Source organism: Exophiala aquamarina, assembly GCF_000709125.1.
Source record: "Exophiala aquamarina CBS 119918 chromosome Unknown aczIA-supercont1.61, whole genome shotgun sequence".
Classification (NCBI taxonomy): Eukaryota; Fungi; Ascomycota; class Eurotiomycetes; order Chaetothyriales; family Herpotrichiellaceae; genus Exophiala; species Exophiala aquamarina.
The window spans coordinates 1-18,059 of record NW_013550527.1 but is presented as its reverse complement, the minus strand read 5'-3'; the positions used below and the strand labels follow the sequence as shown (position 1 = coordinate 18,059).

At 50.5% G+C, this 18,059-nt stretch overlaps 4 protein-coding genes across 4 annotated transcripts; 2 read left to right on the top strand and 2 right to left on the bottom strand.

Moving 5' to 3' along the window:
• Positions 1-2,632: 2,632 nt before the first annotated feature.
• Positions 2,633-3,603, top strand: A1O9_13094 (uncharacterized protein; the record flags this gene model as incomplete). The annotated part of the gene is made up of 2 exons (XM_013397993.1): positions 2,633-3,418; positions 3,475-3,603. 2 exons carry the CDS (start codon positions 2,633-2,635, stop codon positions 3,601-3,603), a joined length of 915 nt encoding a protein of 304 aa, XP_013253447.1.
• Positions 3,604-3,871: 268 nt separating this feature from the next.
• Positions 3,872-6,733, bottom strand: A1O9_13093 (uncharacterized protein; the record flags this gene model as incomplete). Its single annotated transcript, XM_013397992.1, has 5 exons — positions 3,872-4,094; positions 4,150-4,458; positions 4,545-5,004; positions 5,111-5,199; positions 5,988-6,733. 5 exons carry the CDS (start codon positions 6,731-6,733, stop codon positions 3,872-3,874), a joined length of 1,827 nt encoding a protein of 608 aa, XP_013253446.1.
• A 1,358-nt stretch (positions 6,734-8,091) lies between these two features.
• On the top strand, positions 8,092-9,373 carry A1O9_13092 (uncharacterized protein; the record flags this gene model as incomplete). Its single annotated transcript, XM_013397991.1, has 3 exons — positions 8,092-8,455; positions 8,515-8,837; positions 8,903-9,373. 3 exons carry the CDS (start codon positions 8,092-8,094, stop codon positions 9,371-9,373), a joined length of 1,158 nt encoding a protein of 385 aa, XP_013253445.1.
• Positions 9,374-14,400: 5,027 nt separating this feature from the next.
• A1O9_13091 (uncharacterized protein) lies at positions 14,401-15,702 on the bottom strand (the record flags this gene model as incomplete). The annotated part of the gene is made up of 2 exons (XM_013397990.1): positions 14,401-14,867; positions 14,922-15,702. 2 exons carry the CDS (start codon positions 15,700-15,702, stop codon positions 14,401-14,403), a joined length of 1,248 nt encoding a protein of 415 aa, XP_013253444.1.
• Positions 15,703-18,059: the final 2,357 nt, after the last annotated feature.

The following is an 18,059-nucleotide window of genomic DNA, read 5'->3' as shown; positions in this document are numbered from 1 at the left end:
TCCCTTTGGTGGTACAGTAAGTAGACTTGTTCGCCGATTCTGATGGCACCCATCGGGGTGACGTGGGGCTTCCTGCGAGGTAATCTACATAGAGAAGCACGGTGACTGCACCATCGAGACAGACGCATCGTCTGCGCGGTCAATCACGTCGCTACCTTACAGCTGTTGCACTTGCGTCTTCAGGTTCTAATTTACGTACACATTTTTACGTTTTCGTGACCCGGGTCAGACGCGCACTTCTAGACACTGTATCTAGATACGTAAAGCTACAGTATTCTTGTCGACCAGGACACGTTTATACTGTACATTACTCTGCGATACGAGAATTCTTATGTTGGTACCGCATCATCGAGCAGAAACTGCCCTTTGGGATCTCCTCACGCTCTTCGCTCGGCATCTTACATCCAAGCTACTTGGAGACTTGCGCCAGCTCCCCGATTGTCGCTCCCTGGGCCTCAGATTCACGTAGCCCGTTGCTACAGCCATTCTCGATACCGGCTTCCCTTTTTTAAACTCTCTTCATGTTTCTCCAAGAACCGATGTGGAGAGCACTTCTTAGGAGGTGCAGTGGCGCTGCCAAAGAAACGACGGTTGCGGTCAATGGCTTTGACCGAGCGCTCGGTGCAGAAAGCAGCCTTCGCAATTTGTGCGTTCGTGAAACCTCCATCTTCAAGCATATCTTGGATGAGGATCCGGGTCGCGGGCCTCAGGTTCGGCGCCATTTGCAGTCGATGTGCGTTGCTGGACTGTAGACTTATTGGGCCATTTCGGTGAAGGGGTAGGGTGCGAGGTCAGTCGGGGATCCCGAACCTTCCATCATCCGCAGTCAATATTCTGAACTGGATAGTACTCACCACAATCGTCCATGCTTCACTTTCAGAGCTGCAGTGTTCCCTCGTGTTTATCTCTCATTCTAGGATACTATATAGTAGCTGTGGTGCTCCACTTCTTGCTGCATCTAATGTGTGGGGTCCTTCATTCTCTTCGTGTCTGGCAGACAGCCATAATCCCTTTCGTTGAGTCATATTTATCCATGCTCTTTCAAATTTCGCGTTCGATTATCGCAAGCTCGAACAAAGCTGCTCAGACAAAGAGTGATAACAACGCAATCGCGTAAGCAAGCAAACTGACGCCTCCAACATTATATTGTTATATCTCCTCTTGTCATGGCAGAAGCTCGGCCCTGGATGCCGTCGATATGGGTAACGGGGAGGGTAAGTCCGAGCAGTTGCATGGATGCAAACTGATAACGATCATCGCAAGTACGTTCTTCGAGCTGTTGTTGAAGTTCTGGAACAGCATTGAAAGGCAGGACCCCTAAAGATTTGTGTCGTGGACAGGCCCAGCATCTTCGTGATGAGAGCTTTGGAAAGGAGCAGCGACAAGATGGCTGCAGATGCTACGAAGCGATAGTAAGCCGAAATATGCTTGAGCCATACCAGTCTTCATCATGTAACCAAGGAATAGGATTTGAAAGTTTTGAGAGCTTTGAAGGACTGTTTCATTTAAAGTGCGGCTGCAGAAGCGTGGCGTCCTGCAAGGCTGATCATCAGGCCGCCAGCCCGTGTTTCACCCGAGCATTGTTGTAGATGTCTCAGGGATGACTATGGTTCAACAGAGACCCAGCACGTTCCACATGAGAATTGCTCAAAGCTTAATCGGCACACGTTAGGTGGAGATGTACTCTACGTTATGTTTTTGACGCAACCTTCTGCAAGATTCCGGCAGCGGTGCACAGACGTCCCGGTACATGCACCCTCATGTTTTCAAAGCCCGAACCAACCATTTCAATCGTCGGTCAAGGGTCCACCCGGTATGACAGTATACTTCAAGCCGCAATGCTTCCAGCAGGTTTCTTGAAAAGCAGTACTGTATTGAGTCCAATATTCTTGAGGTAGGGTGATTGGCCCCAGTGGACTGGATACCTCGACTTCCCAGCCACTTGTGGTCCGCATTACAGCGAGGAGGCTGTACTCATCGGCGGCGATCTTAGATACTGCTAAGACTTCGTGATCATAGACATGCAACTTCCTTAGATTGAGGTGAGATGCTAGCTCTTGAGCATCAATTAAGTTCGTCATTTCGGATGCATCATATGCCAGTACAACCAAGTGTAGCATAGCTGCGTATATTGTCGGTGGTACTTGTGGCCCGCGGGACCTCAGATTCTGTTGGCCATCGAAACCAGGTGTAGAAAAGGATTCATTCGCGAATTCGGCCTCGACACGGAATACGATAGGGCACCTCCGTCTACGCCCAGGGGACCAAAAGAAGCGATCAGGAAAATTGGCAGCCATACTGGAACGCAGCCTGCAAGGCAGTGCGTGTTTTGGAAGATGACTGCGCTCGGGGGCACCCAAAGAGGACGGACGGTGCAAGCACGTGACTACCACGTCTACACTTTGGCAAGTGCGTCTGCCATCAATCATGGAAGTAACTTACCTTTTGAAGCTCTGGAGACATCGAACTATCTAGCACGCGATATGGATCACGAAGAAGCAAGTAGAAAATATCAATTTCGACTGGTCAAACCTGGATGATCTCGAACCGAACCTACAGAACCTCAGACTGGCGTACAAACCCACTGCTGAGATCTTTTGATGGACACTGTACTGCCCTAAAAGGGCTTGCCATGAACCTCAAAGCCACTAAAGTGGCACGATGCAATGCACTTGGGCTTGCCAAGGGACACCGTGACCTTGCGATACTCACACAGGAGCCCGCAGACTATGAAGATGTGATGGATCACACAGAACTAGGAGGTCTTCCTCCTACCATTGAATTTCTCAGCCGACAGCTTCTAGAAGCCAGTGGAACACGGAACTGGGAAAACACCTGTATTGTGGACATGAGATCATTTCGCAGCTCTCGGCTCCGCAATTCAGACATCTTAGACTCGGTGCGAGCAGAAAATGATTCCTTGTCCTATGATGCCACCGAAGAAATGGTCGAGATTCTGCAACCTGACGTCCTCGTTGTGTGCCAAACTGCCACCGCATCTGTTCTTCATGGATTTGCGCGACGCATGTCATCTTCCATTCAAGCTAGCGGGCGAATCTCTCTTCACAAACTTCGAAATGTGAAGCAGGTCCTCGTTGTCAACGGTTTACATCCGATGTACGCCTTGAAGTTTGCAGAAGGGTTAGGTCCTGAGGTTGCTCAGCTACGCCAAGCTATCATCAGGTTCAATATTCTGCAAGCTGTTAACCTTCTGGCAGGACGGGTCATTGTGGGGAATGGAGAGTATAAGCTTCGCGACGCCGTTTGGGCAGCCAGCCGCAACCCTCCCTGTCTGCTCTCCAGCGGAAGACTAGATCCTCACCTTGATGACAGATTCAAAGGAGTGTTTCTAGCGGATAATGCGACCCCCGAAATGAAGCAGCTTTGGGCCGAGGCCGCCGAAAAGAAAAGCGATGAAGTAAGTTGCAGTTTTGTCGGTAAGCATATTACTGTGCACTATCTGACGACTGGCAGGAACGGACTGCGTACACTCGGTTTGTGAGCATAGTTCAACGACTCCGAAACAATGCGAATGAGACGGTGGAGGACGCTACCTTCACCTCTTTACAAGGACTCCGAGAGGCTTTGCCGCTGTCAGACTGAGAGGCTGAAGATCGAACCCCAACTTCCGATGTCGAAGGAAAAAATTGATGAATTTTCAAACTCTGGGTCTTGACTGGCGTGCCCATTCCCATCCGCCCTGGAAGTAGATAGAGATCGATATTACTAAACGCTGTCCATATCAACCGTGACTTTCTGTATCTCGTGCACTACAGTTAGAGAACGTCCAGACAAAAGAGGGGTCATCCAGTCGTTTTATGGAAAATCATGAGAACTTTTCGGAGGATGGCCAGGTGACCAGACATTGCTCTCAAGGAGTCTGGTGCGGTTGGAAAACATGCTCCAGGGGAATAGTGGTTGTGCCATGTTCACCAGCCACGGAAATGGGAGGCGCCGAGTAGCCCTGAAAGATGGTGATCGTGCCGTGTTCATCGGCCACGAAAATCCAAATCTGACCTTTGCATTGCGGAAGACGCGCCGGTTCCATGTTATCTATCATCCGCTGGACGTGCAAGGCGGCTTCTCGCCGCAGTCTGCTCCAGTGTCAGTGTGGCGACTCTAAACTCCATCGCTTTCTGAGGAGCTCACCGATTTTGACGCCGCTGATATAATGCCGAGCATCCAGCTACGACCGCAATCCCAGCTAGTCCAGCCTGTCCAACTGGATTGCACAGGTTTATTGCCAACGTAATCCCTCCTCCGGCTCCAGGCGCAAGTGATACGGCGCCACTTGTCATAGCACTCAGCGCTGCACCTGCATACATCGTACCGACGGCGACAACCAAGTCGCCAGGCGATTTGATGTTTGCACGCTGAAGCCCAGTTTGCCATGCATCCTTGAAATGCTCAGGGTGAGGATAGTCTGGAGAAAAAATGCTAGTGGGCGTGAGTTTGAACCTGATTGCAAGTATCAATTAAGCGGATGCCCGAAAATTTTCAAGTCAAAGATAGGGGAACCGAGGGCAAAGGAGAATGTGACATACCTAGGGTCATCGAACAGAGATGGTCTTGTGTTTGCAAACGGTTTGAAAAGCGGATCAGGTGTGGTGGTGAATTCCGGGACAGGGATGTCGGTCGTCCCGAGCGAATACTCTTCTGGTGCTGATGCGTTCGACGATTTGATCAATGTTCCCACTATTGGACGTCCGAATTTCCTGAAGAGTGTTGTACGGATGGTGTCTGGTGGAACTCGAAGCCCAATATCCCTTCGGATACCTTCCTGTAAGTCATGACAAACATATTCACGCACGTCGTATGGAGGCTGATTTTTCACCTGTTTCTGCACCAAGCGTTCCCAGTCTCTCAAAGTATATTCTTTTGGCAAGTCGTCGCCTATGAGTTGCTTGGTCCAGACGTATTCTTTCCACTTGAAGGTTTCGTACAATCTCTTGTCCCATTCAGGCGGCGGATATGTTGAAATAGAGGGATCGACCTTCGTAAAGTCTAGAGTTACACAGGTAATTTAGCCATGATCTAACATCCGAACAAGCTACTGTCTTGTGGCACGCCTAGTTAGTTGGCACGACGGAGAAGACGGGTAAGGGCTTACCAATTACACGCACAAGTTCGCCATTTCTGACCTCATCGTGAAGGTACTCAAGTATGGCCCTGTCGGTGACTTCCCCAGTCAAAGGGTCTCTACACTCCAAAAGGAGTCCAGAGTGAGAAAAGTGATCGATTTTATCCCGTAGGCGTCCTTCAAAGGTCGCGAAGTAACGTAGAGATGATTGTACAGGCGTTTTCAATTGCGCCTTCGCATTCCGTAGTTGTAGTAGTTGTAGTTGTAGTTTATTCCATTGGCTGTGCAGAACAGATGTCTATGTAGCCCCACTACTAGCTAGATCCTCTAATTAAGTTTCCTTCTGTCGTTTTGGGTTCATGCACTCATTCGACAGCCCACACCAAGCACACTACCTACCTTTACTTACCAGCCCCCTCCACCAAGCGTATGTCACGACTCAGACTCGCATCTGCTTTTACTGCAATTCGATATCCCATTTCCAATTCTCCCCCTTGCCCCTGCGTAATCTGACCACGGTCTTGGTTACCCTCGCTTTTCCATAAGATCGTAGCCGGAATTTCATCCTGCACTATACTGCACGGCTAACACGGGCCTCTTTGTACGGTATCGAAATTAAATATCGCGGGTCGGTAATGTTGATAAGTGTTTTGATGGTTGCTGGAGATGCAGCTCTCCAGGAGGTTGGCTATTGTGTAGAGTAGCTGTGGAAGAATCGTGCTAGGTTGCTGCTTGACCGTCTGATTCGGTCCGAGTCTGTGAGGGAAGCTGGTGTGGCGGAAGCGGCGCTCGAGGTCGTGTATCGAGAGAACGGGCGATGATGAGGGTGTTGGGCGGCGTCGTGTAGACGTACATGTTGGCGTGATCGGATCGGTTACGGTATGGAAAGCTGCATGCGAAGATTTACGTTGGGAGGAGGTCGTTGTAGCTTTCGTTGTCGGCGTCGGTGATGTCGCGGCGTAAGGTTGACGAGGCTTTGATGGCGTAGATGGTGATATCGGGCATTGGCGCGATACGATGGTTTGCGTAGGAGAGGCGGCTAGGAGAGGGGGAGGGAGGCGAGGAGGTCGGCTTTTGGGCGGGATTTTCAGTGCAGGTGGAAAGAATGGGAGTGGCAGCAGTAGGTTTTGTTGACGGTAGTTCTCCGGGCGGGCTCGTACATGACGATGTAGGTGGCATTACCTCTGGCATCTGCGGGCGGGAGGGACTGGGTACTGTGTAAATGTAACTGGCGTTGTAGATCAGGTCGTATATTATATCTGCGAGGACACAGTCCTCTGCGTGAATGGAGAGGACCTCTTCATTAGTCCATTCTTCGGTGGTCACCGCCCTTCGTACTCTCAAGGCCTCGCCGCAAACGTGGCAGATGCAGGTGTCATGCCTACTTTCCTTATACGAAAAGCCACAAGTTGCGAGCTGCTGTGGAGGTAGCTTTGTGTGTGCCCATGTTGAGGGATAAGTTTCGAGGCGTTCCACGATGCCGTAGTATTCTGTAGATTGAGATGTTGTTGGTGACGCGCTTCGCGGTCGCGGAGACGCGTCAGAACGCGTCCGTGAGTTGCCTCGGCTGCTTGTTGTTGATGACTTTGGCGATGATAAAGGCGCAAAACGGTTTGATGTTACTCTCGATGGTACTCCTGGTGCTGCTGCCATACTATCCAAGTCTTTCCTTCGCATTCCCCCTTCGCATTCCGGACACACTCCAAATTATTAGGGACTACTTTTAACTCCCACTGAGTTTAAGCTAGCTATGTATAGATAAGCCTCCCTCGAGTGGGCTACCAATCAGCAGAAAGTTTTGTTACAACGTTTGCTGTAAGTAATGGTACTGGGAAACTTTCGCTTGTCTCAAAGAGGATGGCGGGTTTAATTATTTAGCGCAGCAATAGATTACGCTCGACTTGTCCGTGGCTAAATCTTGATTTTATGTAGCCACATTCACATTTCTCCAACTACTCTTCATGGTTTCATTCGATCTACGAGCTGCTGGGCCTCCATCGTAGAGGGGATTCATTGGCCACAAATATCAATAGGGTAGCCAATATTTAATTCATATACAAGTAGGCGGCAATCTAGATCGCCGTCTAAATTTTAAAATTGTCGTAATCCCACGGAGCTTGTATTGGTAGGCATCTCTTAGATCTTGGCATTGTTCACCGGCTCTTCGACGTGGGACTTTCTTGGATAGGCCACTTAACTTCAAAGCCCTGCTGATAGTTGGAAGTGAACCGGATTTTCGTACTCTACTAGTAAGAAATCAGCTATCTCATCAAGGTATAGATCATTCTGCTCATCGAGGAGTTCGCGCATGTAAGGGGTAATCGATCGTCGACGTCCGCCACGATTGCGGGGTGCAGTAGTGGTGCCAAATCGACGACGGTTAGCGCGGTGCGTCTCGACGGTTCGGGTAGTGCACGGAATACTTTCAGTTGGATCCTAGGTCACGTGATGCTCACTATAGGCAACACTGCTAGTGGCAACTGCCTACCAGGCAGTTGCTGCACTAGCCAGTACCCTGGTGCACTGACTACGCCTATAAATCACCTTCCTGCCCTCATAGATAGTTCCTAGGTGTATCACACTTGTACACTCACTTCAGAGCTTCAACTCTTTCAGCGATTTCACGGGGTTTGAGTCGTCCAACTGCAAGCATAGCCTGGCTGAGACCGTGCTGTGAGGCGGCTAGGTTCGGCGCCATGAGGATGAGGCTATGTGTTTCTGTTCCTGCGTCCGCCAACATCTGCTGAAATGTAGCGACACCGTGCTGGCGGACGGTGTTGAGAGAACAGCACTTCTAGATGATCTGTGGGGCAAAACGGCCCGCACCCACATTGGCCCTCGCTTGACCTTCCCTTCCCTACCCTTCAGGAACTAACTAAGTGACACTTGGCTAGACTTTTCCACGTGATATGCCTTGGCGCAAAGTCCTCCTCAGAGTTGCCCAGACCAAATGAGGAAATCCCAGTATCTGATCTCGAACGCGCAGGAACCTTCAGACTTCCCGGCCAAAGATGTCAACTTCGTCTCATAGTCGCCATCCAACATCGCTTGAAGGAGTAATAGACTTTTTTGCACACACACAACGCCTAAGTGTTGAAAAACGAGATGAAGCAACACAAATTTTCCACGATATTATCAAAGTTTGCGAACCTCTTCAGCAGGACAATAAAACTGCCTTTAAGCCAGTCACACTCGTTCACCTTACTTTTGAGTATTCACGCTCAGAAGCATCGAGAGATAATTTCCTTCGTTTCTTCTTTCGGCACATACATATTCCTATCGAACTGTCGAAGTGGGAAATCTCCCGCGCCCGTGATTGTCACGCGCTCTTAAACTCGTTTGCAGACCTCTTGGTCGAGAAATTCTTCCTGCCTTGTAAGATGGATGTTTAGCATTCGTGCTGATGACCATTTACTAAAATTTCGGCTGTGTAGTGAAAGCTTCGACAAGAAAGACTCCTCAGCCTTCTCCTGCTGCACTGTCAGAACTCCAGAATACATCATCACGTACGGGCACTACCCAGCGAGTGGCAAAGTTGAGAAGAGAATGTCTGGTCCGTGATCGGTATCGGTGTGTGATATCACGTATATTCGACTACGTGGAAGCAAAAGCACGGGTTGACCGTGATGGTAAAGAGGCAGCGCAGGACGACGACGGGAAGTTCTTGAAAGATGAAATGGGAATATTTGCACCACTGGAGGTCGCGCATATCATCCCTCACTCGTTGATGAGTATCGGAACCGGAATGCAAGAACTGGTGCGTCACCTTATCTATCAATGGCCAAAATACCTTCCTCAGTCTATGACTTATTCTCGTATTAGGCTGAATCGAAGCAAACCGCCCTCGCAATATTAAACATGTTCGACGACGGTGTAGCACATTTGATTGAGAGTACTGACATCGATCGCTCACGCAATGCTATCACCTTGACCCATGATCTTCATCAACTTTTCGGCAATTTTGAAATTTATTTTGAGCCTTCAGGTGGTGAAGAGCATACATACCTGATCGATTCGACAACCTCGGATATTTTACGGCCACCAATATTTCCCGTCAAAAGGACGCTTTTTGTCACCAGCACTAGAACAATTGATCCCCCCTCTCCGCGATTACTTGCTGTTCACAGCGCCATTGCGCATATACTTCATATGAGTGCAGCTGGCCGTTACATAGATAGGATTCTGGAGGACCTCGACGAACACGACATAAGGGCCGACGGCTCTACTAGATTAGGACAGCTCGTCGATCTGAGATTACACGGTTGGTGGAACGGCCAGGTTCGCGCATATTAGTTCTTACGCAACGTCCACCTTCAGCCTGAGAAGAAGATTCTGGTACGTGAGCCCCTAACCGCCAGTGTAAGTGCACTGTGCTGTACTTTAACCTTTATGTATCTGCACTCGCAAAGTGACTGATGTCATCTCCTCTGTAAAGCTCAGCATTTGTTGTCAAGAAAAGCAAGGCTATAAGTTTAACATCCATCTCAGGTCCCCTTTCGAATTATGCCCGTTGGTGCATAGTGGACTATTTGTCGCTGGCCAACCCCAAACTACGTAATATCGGTCCCATCACACGGACATCGCCATCGCTCATAGGTTGCCCAGTTTGAAAGCGTGCGAGAGCTCCAGTCTCAACGGCTTCATCCCACGGATGTTTCTAACCCAGAACTTTGTCGGTTGGAGTTATCGACAGCGACAATATGGTACTCACCATTTTCTGCATCCCGTCGTAGACCTTTCTATCAAACTCAACTACATTTTCTAGCGCACGCCGCTGGTATGCACTTTTTATACTATCCTCGATGATTCGTTCAAGCCTCAAGGGTACATCCAAATATTCGTGTTCCATACCCAGCTCCCCTTTATATCGAACAACGAATAGGTCACCTCTCCAGAACAGTCGATCTTCCTGAGGCTCGAACCCGATATATTTCACACAGCGTTTATTGATTGGGAGCGAAGGGAGGATCGTGTAGTACATGACGTATTTTCCGTGAAGTTCCGTGTCATTATCTCTGAGGAATGCTGGAAATTGCGGGTCTGATTCTTCAGTGTTTCTGACGTAGAAATCAGATACACGACGTTGTGTAAATGCACTCCCTAGCCATGGGCTGAGATCAGGGACGTCATCGAAGAAATCTGCATTCCCATCATCGTCTGGTCTAGGTTTAATGCTGACCGAGACCAGCTCGGCGTCAGATCCGTCACCAGGAATGCGAAGAGCGATAGTCTCAGTGACAGAATGAGATGATTCCATGCCGCCAGTGTTCCCTTTTGTAGTCAAGATGATGTCCATGTCGGGGTGGCTGGGGTAGTTTTAGACTCCCCGCACCCAAAAGTAGAGACTAGCTTGGCAATCACGTGGGCCGATGGCGACTACCGAGAGAACCCGGCAGTCGTCGCCAAGTAAGGGCGTGGAAGAAGATTTGAGTTGCCCAATTATAAGCATGGCCTGGCTGAGAGCGGTCTGAAAGCGTAGTGTGAGGCTACAGGATTGGCGCCATTGGGTATAGCTCTGTTCTGCACAAGACTAGGCGACGTCTATCGCACTGGTGCTAGCGCAGACACTTCAACGACAGTATCTCGAGATAACTCTGCGGAGCACTACGGGGCGACCCGCCTTTTCGCCAATTTCCGGCGGAACTCTAACGTAGCCCGTCCCACCACGAAAATACCCATGAACAGAAAAAATCCCCGATACAATGACTTACAGCTGCGACAGCTCAACAACATCATAAGAAGCAGGGTCTTCAATTGCTGAACATCATTCGTAGCTCGTTCCAAGACCCTGCCGGACCTGCACAGTCAAAAATTACCTGAGGTGTGGCGCATGGGCTGCTTATGCCGCAGGGTGCATTGGTTCCTGCATTAGCGGCTGATCTTCGTTCTCGATCGCTGTGGCGCCTGAGCATTGGCCCTAACTTACCCGGAAGACCTTCTTGTGACCTAATTTGCATACGATTTATCCTGTTCGATCGACAAGCCCATGTTTTCGATGATGTTGATCGCTGGCCGTGCTATAGCCTTGTGTACTGGAATTCGAAAGGTGCTTACCAAAGCCATCAGATACGGTACTGATACCGAACAAGTATTGGAGTCGGTGTCATCAGCGGTAAAATTACAGCTGCTGCCAAGATTGAAGAGAAATGCATGGAAGTAGTGCATGGAAGTACTGAATGGACGTTCTTGGCAGGCTGCCACCAAGCAAAAGTAATTTAACCTGCCGATTTTCGGAAGATCAACAAGCCGTAGCCTTACTCCGGGGAAGAGTGGGTTGCTAGAGCTATATCGGTTCTTTCGAATGCTAAACACATTAAGCAAGAAATAGAAAACACCTCGAGATCGCATCTCTTTTTCTGCCCTTTCAGCGTTCAGGCTAAGATTGTATCTTACCTTCTCAACTCGCAAAGGTTTAGAATAGCATCCGTTGGTCTGAAGATGGCCAAGCACCGGACAACTGCCAGGGGCTTCGTCAAACAGACGTCAAGAACGTGGTGTGTTCATCCCTGGACCTCTGCTGCTAAAGGTGTGGATTGATGGTTAACGAAAATGTAGCTAGTATAATTGCGAGAACTTCCTGTACCTCCAACTCCAGGTCGAAACCCGCGTCTGAACCGTCTACTGCAGCCAGACGAAGCTCTACTCCGAGACCAACAATCCGCTGGGAGTCGCAAGAGACAATTACCCCATTTCGGGTCACGAGCCTCCGCAGGCGACGCAGTTCAAAACTCTGCAACACCTTCACCGAGAGGGTAGAAACGCGCAAGAGAAGGTCATGATCGCGACAATCTAAAACGTCGCCGGGCAATCCGTTCTAGGTTATCCCAAGACGAGTCGCTGAACATCCAACACATCGATCTAATTTAATATTGGGTACACTCGGAATAGTTGGCCACCAGAACTCTGGTCAAAGAAGTCGATGGGCACCCCTTCCGTGATGGACCGTTTGCTGGCCCACAAGAAGTCGACAGGTTCTCTACGACGCAAGCGGTCCGATAACGAGCTGTCCGATCAGAGTTCTACCACTCTAAGTGATCAGAAATCCCGCAAGGCGAAGAGCTTGCCGTAACAAGACGCTTGCTACAGTATTCTACTTGCTACCAAAGGTAGCTCCATAGGCAGTCATGAGCTTGGTATAAGTGAAAGAAGCAAGGAGCTTGTTCGCAAGCTTCTCAAGCAACAGCAGCAAGTACCTCAGGAATCGCTATTTCGAGACGACATCTTCGAAGCAACTTGCCGCAAACTCAGAGATAGGAACGAAACCCAAGTCATCCGCGACATTTCGCAGCTACTTATTCCCTCTGCAGAGATCTTGACAACTTACGGCGCAAGCGAGCTGGCGTGTCTGATGGAGAGCGTTAACGAGGGAGGAACAACAGCATCGCACTGACTCAGACTCGACCCCAACCAGACTACGCCGTTGGATTCCGTCGTGAGGCGTTCACGGAGAAGCAGTGTCAGAAATTGCAGCCGTTCGTGGGTGATCTCACTGAACCGTCCTACTTTATGGCCACTTACTACCTCTACTTCCCCTTCTTCGCCAGTGAGATCGAGTGTGGTGCCGCCGCGCTGGACGTGGCAGATCGGCAGTGTAGGACGCTTGCAATGAGAGTGATTGTCATATTGTTTCGAATGGTTACCTGCGAACCGGAGCTGGACCGCGAGGTCCTTGCTTTCTCAATCTCCCACGATCACGAATCTGTGAGGATATTTGGACGAGGGTAGATGAGCTTCCTACGGGAGTATAGAGCTGCCTGCGGCGGTCTTTGGACCCTCGTCTGTAAGTACGTGAGTTGCTGAGCTAACCATGGAGCTGAATTCCTTGGTATCGGCGTCGAGTTTCAATCGCCTTGCCCGGTGCTCCTGATGTTTCATTTCCACAATTTTGCGTTTCTCGTGTAGATCCACAAGTCTTTCCCATTGCGCGTGTCCAGCCTTTTCTCCTTCTGTAATCGACTCACGCTCAAACTGCGCTTCGAACCATCTGACTACAGACTTTATATTCTCCAAGGTCTCTGCACTTTCTCGTGAATTGGCAAGTTCTTCTCGTTCGAGCTCGTCGTATTGTGCCTGGAATGGGTTTGGGGCCTTGGTAATCAAGTTGCGACCTGTAGTGTTGTTTGTGTAAGTGGTTTGCCCCGATACATCGACTCCAGAAGAGTCTGATACTACGGCTGTGTCAGCCATCGGCACGCTCTCTGGGAACCTGTCCGCTCCGAGCACCCTCCTTCGCGTATTGGGTGCACAAGAGGTAGGATTTACCACTGATGTTGATAGGTTGTGGCTGATAGGACTGCAGATATTTAAAGTAGTAGATCTGCCAGTGTTGATGCGCGGACGGCAATGAGATTAGTCTACTGCATCTGGATTTGAATTTCGAGATGAGTAATAGAGGTGTGGTGCGGGAGGAACATACTGTAAGTGGTAGAAAAATATTCTCCCAGTTTGACGCGACGCGCGTTGTTGCACAATTTTATCACGCTCGGCTGCTTGCAGTTCTATACCACGTGACTGTTTGTGCTTATGCCAAGACAGGGAGCTCGAGCCTTTTCGTTTCAGCCCTCGAGTCTCGAGGGTGGGAGAAGCAGCTTAATCGACTCATTGACGTTTGGAATGAACTGTCAATCTGTTCGAGGATGGAAAGCTGTCATGGTGACGGCTTCGATCTTGCACCTGCGATATTCTATCCTGCTTCTAACTGCATTATTTCCGATGGTCTGAGTGACGTGGCGCTGCATCCTGTCGATGGTACGAGTAAGTGACCCAGTCCGTGCCGCCCTTAGACCACTCGTTGAATACGGTATGGGATTGTATTGAAGGCTTTCATGACTGAATTTATTTGAACAAGCCCACGTAATTGGATATCGACAGCTCAATATTACCTATCGATAATTGGCTGTTCATGTGCGCAAAGCTATGTCTCTTTAGGAAAGGCGGCTGCTCCAGTCCTTAGTTTTTCCATTGGAGAAAGACTTGATATGTTCTAAAGGGGAAGCCGGTTTCGAGACGGACGGTACCTACTCCTCTGCAAGAGACTTACCGTGGTTATTGCAACGATGTTTGAGACGCAGGTCCAGTAGTAGGGTGGACTACAGCTGCACAAGCGGTGCAAGAGCGGCAGTTGGATGCATATCATCCCTACGTGGATGGGATAACTATCACGCACACCGGGGAGAAGCTTCAGCTGATGTAGTCACGATGGTCCGTGACAAAAAAAGCTCGTGAAATAATCCTTTTCTAACGGGAAACGCATCGCTTTTTGAATCATCGAAGCCCCGACAAAGCCGTTGACACTCTGGCCACCCTTCTCGATCATCCAGTCAGACTGAATTCCTGCCTTGATCTTCTATCCCTTGCCCCGGTACCCGAACAGGCGCAGGTGGGTCGACCGGGTCTGGCGCAGGCTTCGCCGGTGCCGAATCGCCACAGAACCCGCACAGGATGAGGCCAATGCCGCAACCCACTCCCAGGAGAGTGGTCACCTGTGACCATCCACCTCGATTCTTGTAGTCCCCCAAGGCAAAGGGCCCCACAACGCCGGGCACCATGACGAAAATGTTGTAGATTGCAAAGTCCAGCGCCGAGGCACGCTTGTTGGCGAAGAACGCCATGACCGCGGTGTCCGCTATGCAAAAGCCGCATCCAATCAGGGCCAAGAGGGCTACCAGTCCCACTTTGTCTCCCATCTGCCCCCTTTGGACCAGACGGCACGAGATGAGTCCCACACAGCAACACCCGAGCCCGATGGACGTGGGCCACCGGGCACCGTAGCGATCACAGAACTTTCCTGGAGGGACAGGTTAGTTCGTCGCGACCACGATGAGAGGAGAGGCCAACTCACCCACACCGGGCCCCAGTAAAATCGTCGGACCGCGAAGGGCGATCATCACGAGGCCTGTCCCCAAGCTGTTCCAACCGAACAACCGCACGGTGTAGACCGGCACAATGATGTCACACACGAACGAGACGGCATTTCCCATCACCACGGCGTAGAGGACGGTGCACACCGACAGAGATCTCCACCGCAGTGGCTCGTGCTCGTCGGTCGGGGTCGCGGCCGTTCGTTCCACGTCCGGGTCCGAGCTACCGCCGGCGCTGCTGGCGAGGTCCGAATGGGACGGGGCGCCTCGGTCGATCAGGCTGAGACAGACAATGAGGCCACATCCGATCAATGCGAACGCCACGGCAAAGACCGATAGATATCCCGCACGGTGGTAGAGGGGCCCGGAAAAGAGCGGCGAGAGTAGTCCGGCGCCACAAGCCAGGGAAACGTAGCCCATATCCCGGCCGGCCTCGTGGCCCGACGACCCTTCGACCAGCAGGGCCGGCCCGACGACCCAGATGATGGAGGCGGCAAAGCCCTGTGCGAGCCGGCCCACCACCAGGACGGCGAGAGACTTGGCGGTTGCGATCATGACGATCGCCGCCGCCAGCACCAGCATGGCGAGTCGCAGGGGACCCAGGCGAGTTCGAAAGCGGTCACTCAAGATGCCGGACAAGGGAGCGACCAGGAGCAGGACACCGGCGTAGGCCGCCAGGAGCACGGTGGACCAGAACGAAATGTCATTTTCGGGCACTCCCAGCCGTGTGGTCAGGAAAAAGGGTGAGAGCGGCACGAGCATGGCGTAGATGAAGACGTCCTGTCCAAATATGTTAGCCCTGCGCCCCCCCTCCCGCCCCTCCTCCGGCAGCGTCTCTGACCGTGAAGACCATGAAGGAGACCGCGAACGTCGCAAAGTGCCTCGAAGCTCGAAGGGACCCAAGAAGGGGCTTTTTGGTCCCTCGAAACATGGTGCAGGGAGAGCTGTTTGAGGGGAGAACTCGTGCCGTCTGATTCGGTCCTAGGCGATCCTACGGGCCCCTTTGGATCGTTGAATGCTGAAGTTCAAACGACAATTCGACGGAAAAAGAGGGAACAGAAATTCGGACCCCCTACAAATAAAGGGAGAAATGGGTCACAACCGTCCGGCCCAGTGGGAGAGGAGATGAGAACGAACCGAATAGAAAGTAGAAGACACGATCCTCCTAGGCGAGTGGCGCCAACTGCACAGCGTCGTCATCTTCTGAGAAGTCTCTCATTGGCCTCACACAGATCGCGCCTTCACCAGTTCCCGGCTTCATCAGGGTTGACGAATAGCTGGTCGGCAACAAGACATGGCCCGGTACCGGCGATCAAAAATTAACGATAACCAGACAATGCTTCCGACCAGTGCTCGGCTTTCATATCGACCTAGGTGCAAAGATTTTCTACATAGTACTATATTCATTGCGGATAGAATGACCCATTTGTGACAGGTACAGTATGGGAGTACGGCACTGGCGGAATGCGGTCAATTTATGGTCATTCTTCTGAGTATAATTAGAGGATGACAGAGATGCTACCTATTTTGCCCCGCAGGAGCTAACTCAGTTGCCACCTGCCAGGACGGCGAGCTCTGGGTCGCAAACACCCTGAGCCATTCTTGCCGTGAATTTTCTTACAATCCCCTCGGTTATCGTCGAACTCCGCCCACAAGTCCAGTGCTCCTTCCCGTCTAGTAAGGAATTTTGGTCGTCGCTCTAGCTAAAGCCTGCCGGGGGAGGCTTCAGCTCGTGTGATGAATCAAGCACGCAGCCATTGGGCTGGCTGTGGTGGTACAACGCGCCCAAGATACAGTACTATTGATGCCATGGAATGGAGGATTGAGAGCCTGTCCGATCACTGGTTTACTTTTCTAACTTAGCCTTCTTTTTGAGAGACATCGGCCAATCGGAAAGAAAGTCTAGAGATAAATTAATATTGGACCGCTTTTTAGATACTTCATCATCGTCAAGCAGTCCGTTCCCTCCCCTAGGTGTACTAGCATTCTCCATGACTGAGCACGAATCAATTGAGTGCCATGCCGACGACGATTCTAATTATCTGCCGCTTATTGGGTGGGAATAGATATTGTCACACGGCCATTGCCGTACTTCTGATACAGCCGGCGGGCAACACCCGGTTCCTACCCAAAACCGGTCATCCAAGGCTGTAACGGTGGTCGACATGAGAGCCGATCACGTTCAAAGGCACTACTCGGTTTGCAAGGGTTTACCGTCTGGTAAAGGACTAGGGGCTTGGTTGGCTTGCATTTACGGAGTAGGCATCCACCCCTGTTTGCTGTGCTGGGCGCCGTAGAATTATCCAGATTTGGTTAATTAAGTCGAATGCTCTACTGTATCAAACCTGTGACGTATGTTCCTAGTTTGAACGGTTCCTGGTCGAGTGTACCATGGTCTGATGCTATTGAGCGAAGCGCTCCGCAGAGAGGCTTCAACAATAAAAAGCACTTCTATCAGCCTGAGGGCTTGAGCCGATTTCTTAGGCTGTTGAGGAAGATTGATTAGTAGCGGTCGACGGAATGCAGCTATGGTGTTGGGATTAAAGGCGGTAATGGTGCCTCGCAATTTTAATCTCTTAGTCAGACGTGCTTCCGTGTCATCGACGTCACCCGACGTCCTCTTGGAAGATTGTGTGGGGTCCATCCATAAACCGTCGTTGCAATACTGTAAGAGAGATGGTAAGGTTGTAGAAGTTGGTGATGTGATTTGGAAACGGACGTCTTTCTCAAACCGGTCCTGGGAACTAGTCAGACTATTAACTAATTTACAGTTGTTTCAGAAGCAATTTGTCTATCAAGCTCAAGAAATTCGCCGGCCGAAACCATTACTTCCCCATGTTGACGCGGTCTTCCACTCTCTCGACTCTACAGTCTATTAGACCATGTTTTGGTAAATCTGCTATACATTGCATAGTCGGATCCCAACAGTGAAGGCGTAGTTGATTGAAATCCAATTGAGATGGGTTGGAATTAATGATGTATGTGATCGCTCAAGGCTACAGTATGAGGGTGGGCAATTAGACTCTGTCGCACTGTTCGTGCTAAAGTGATTAAAAGGTCAGATAATCTTGATGCAAGCAGCAGTGTTATTTTCTAATTGATTGTCTGAGGTGCGGGAG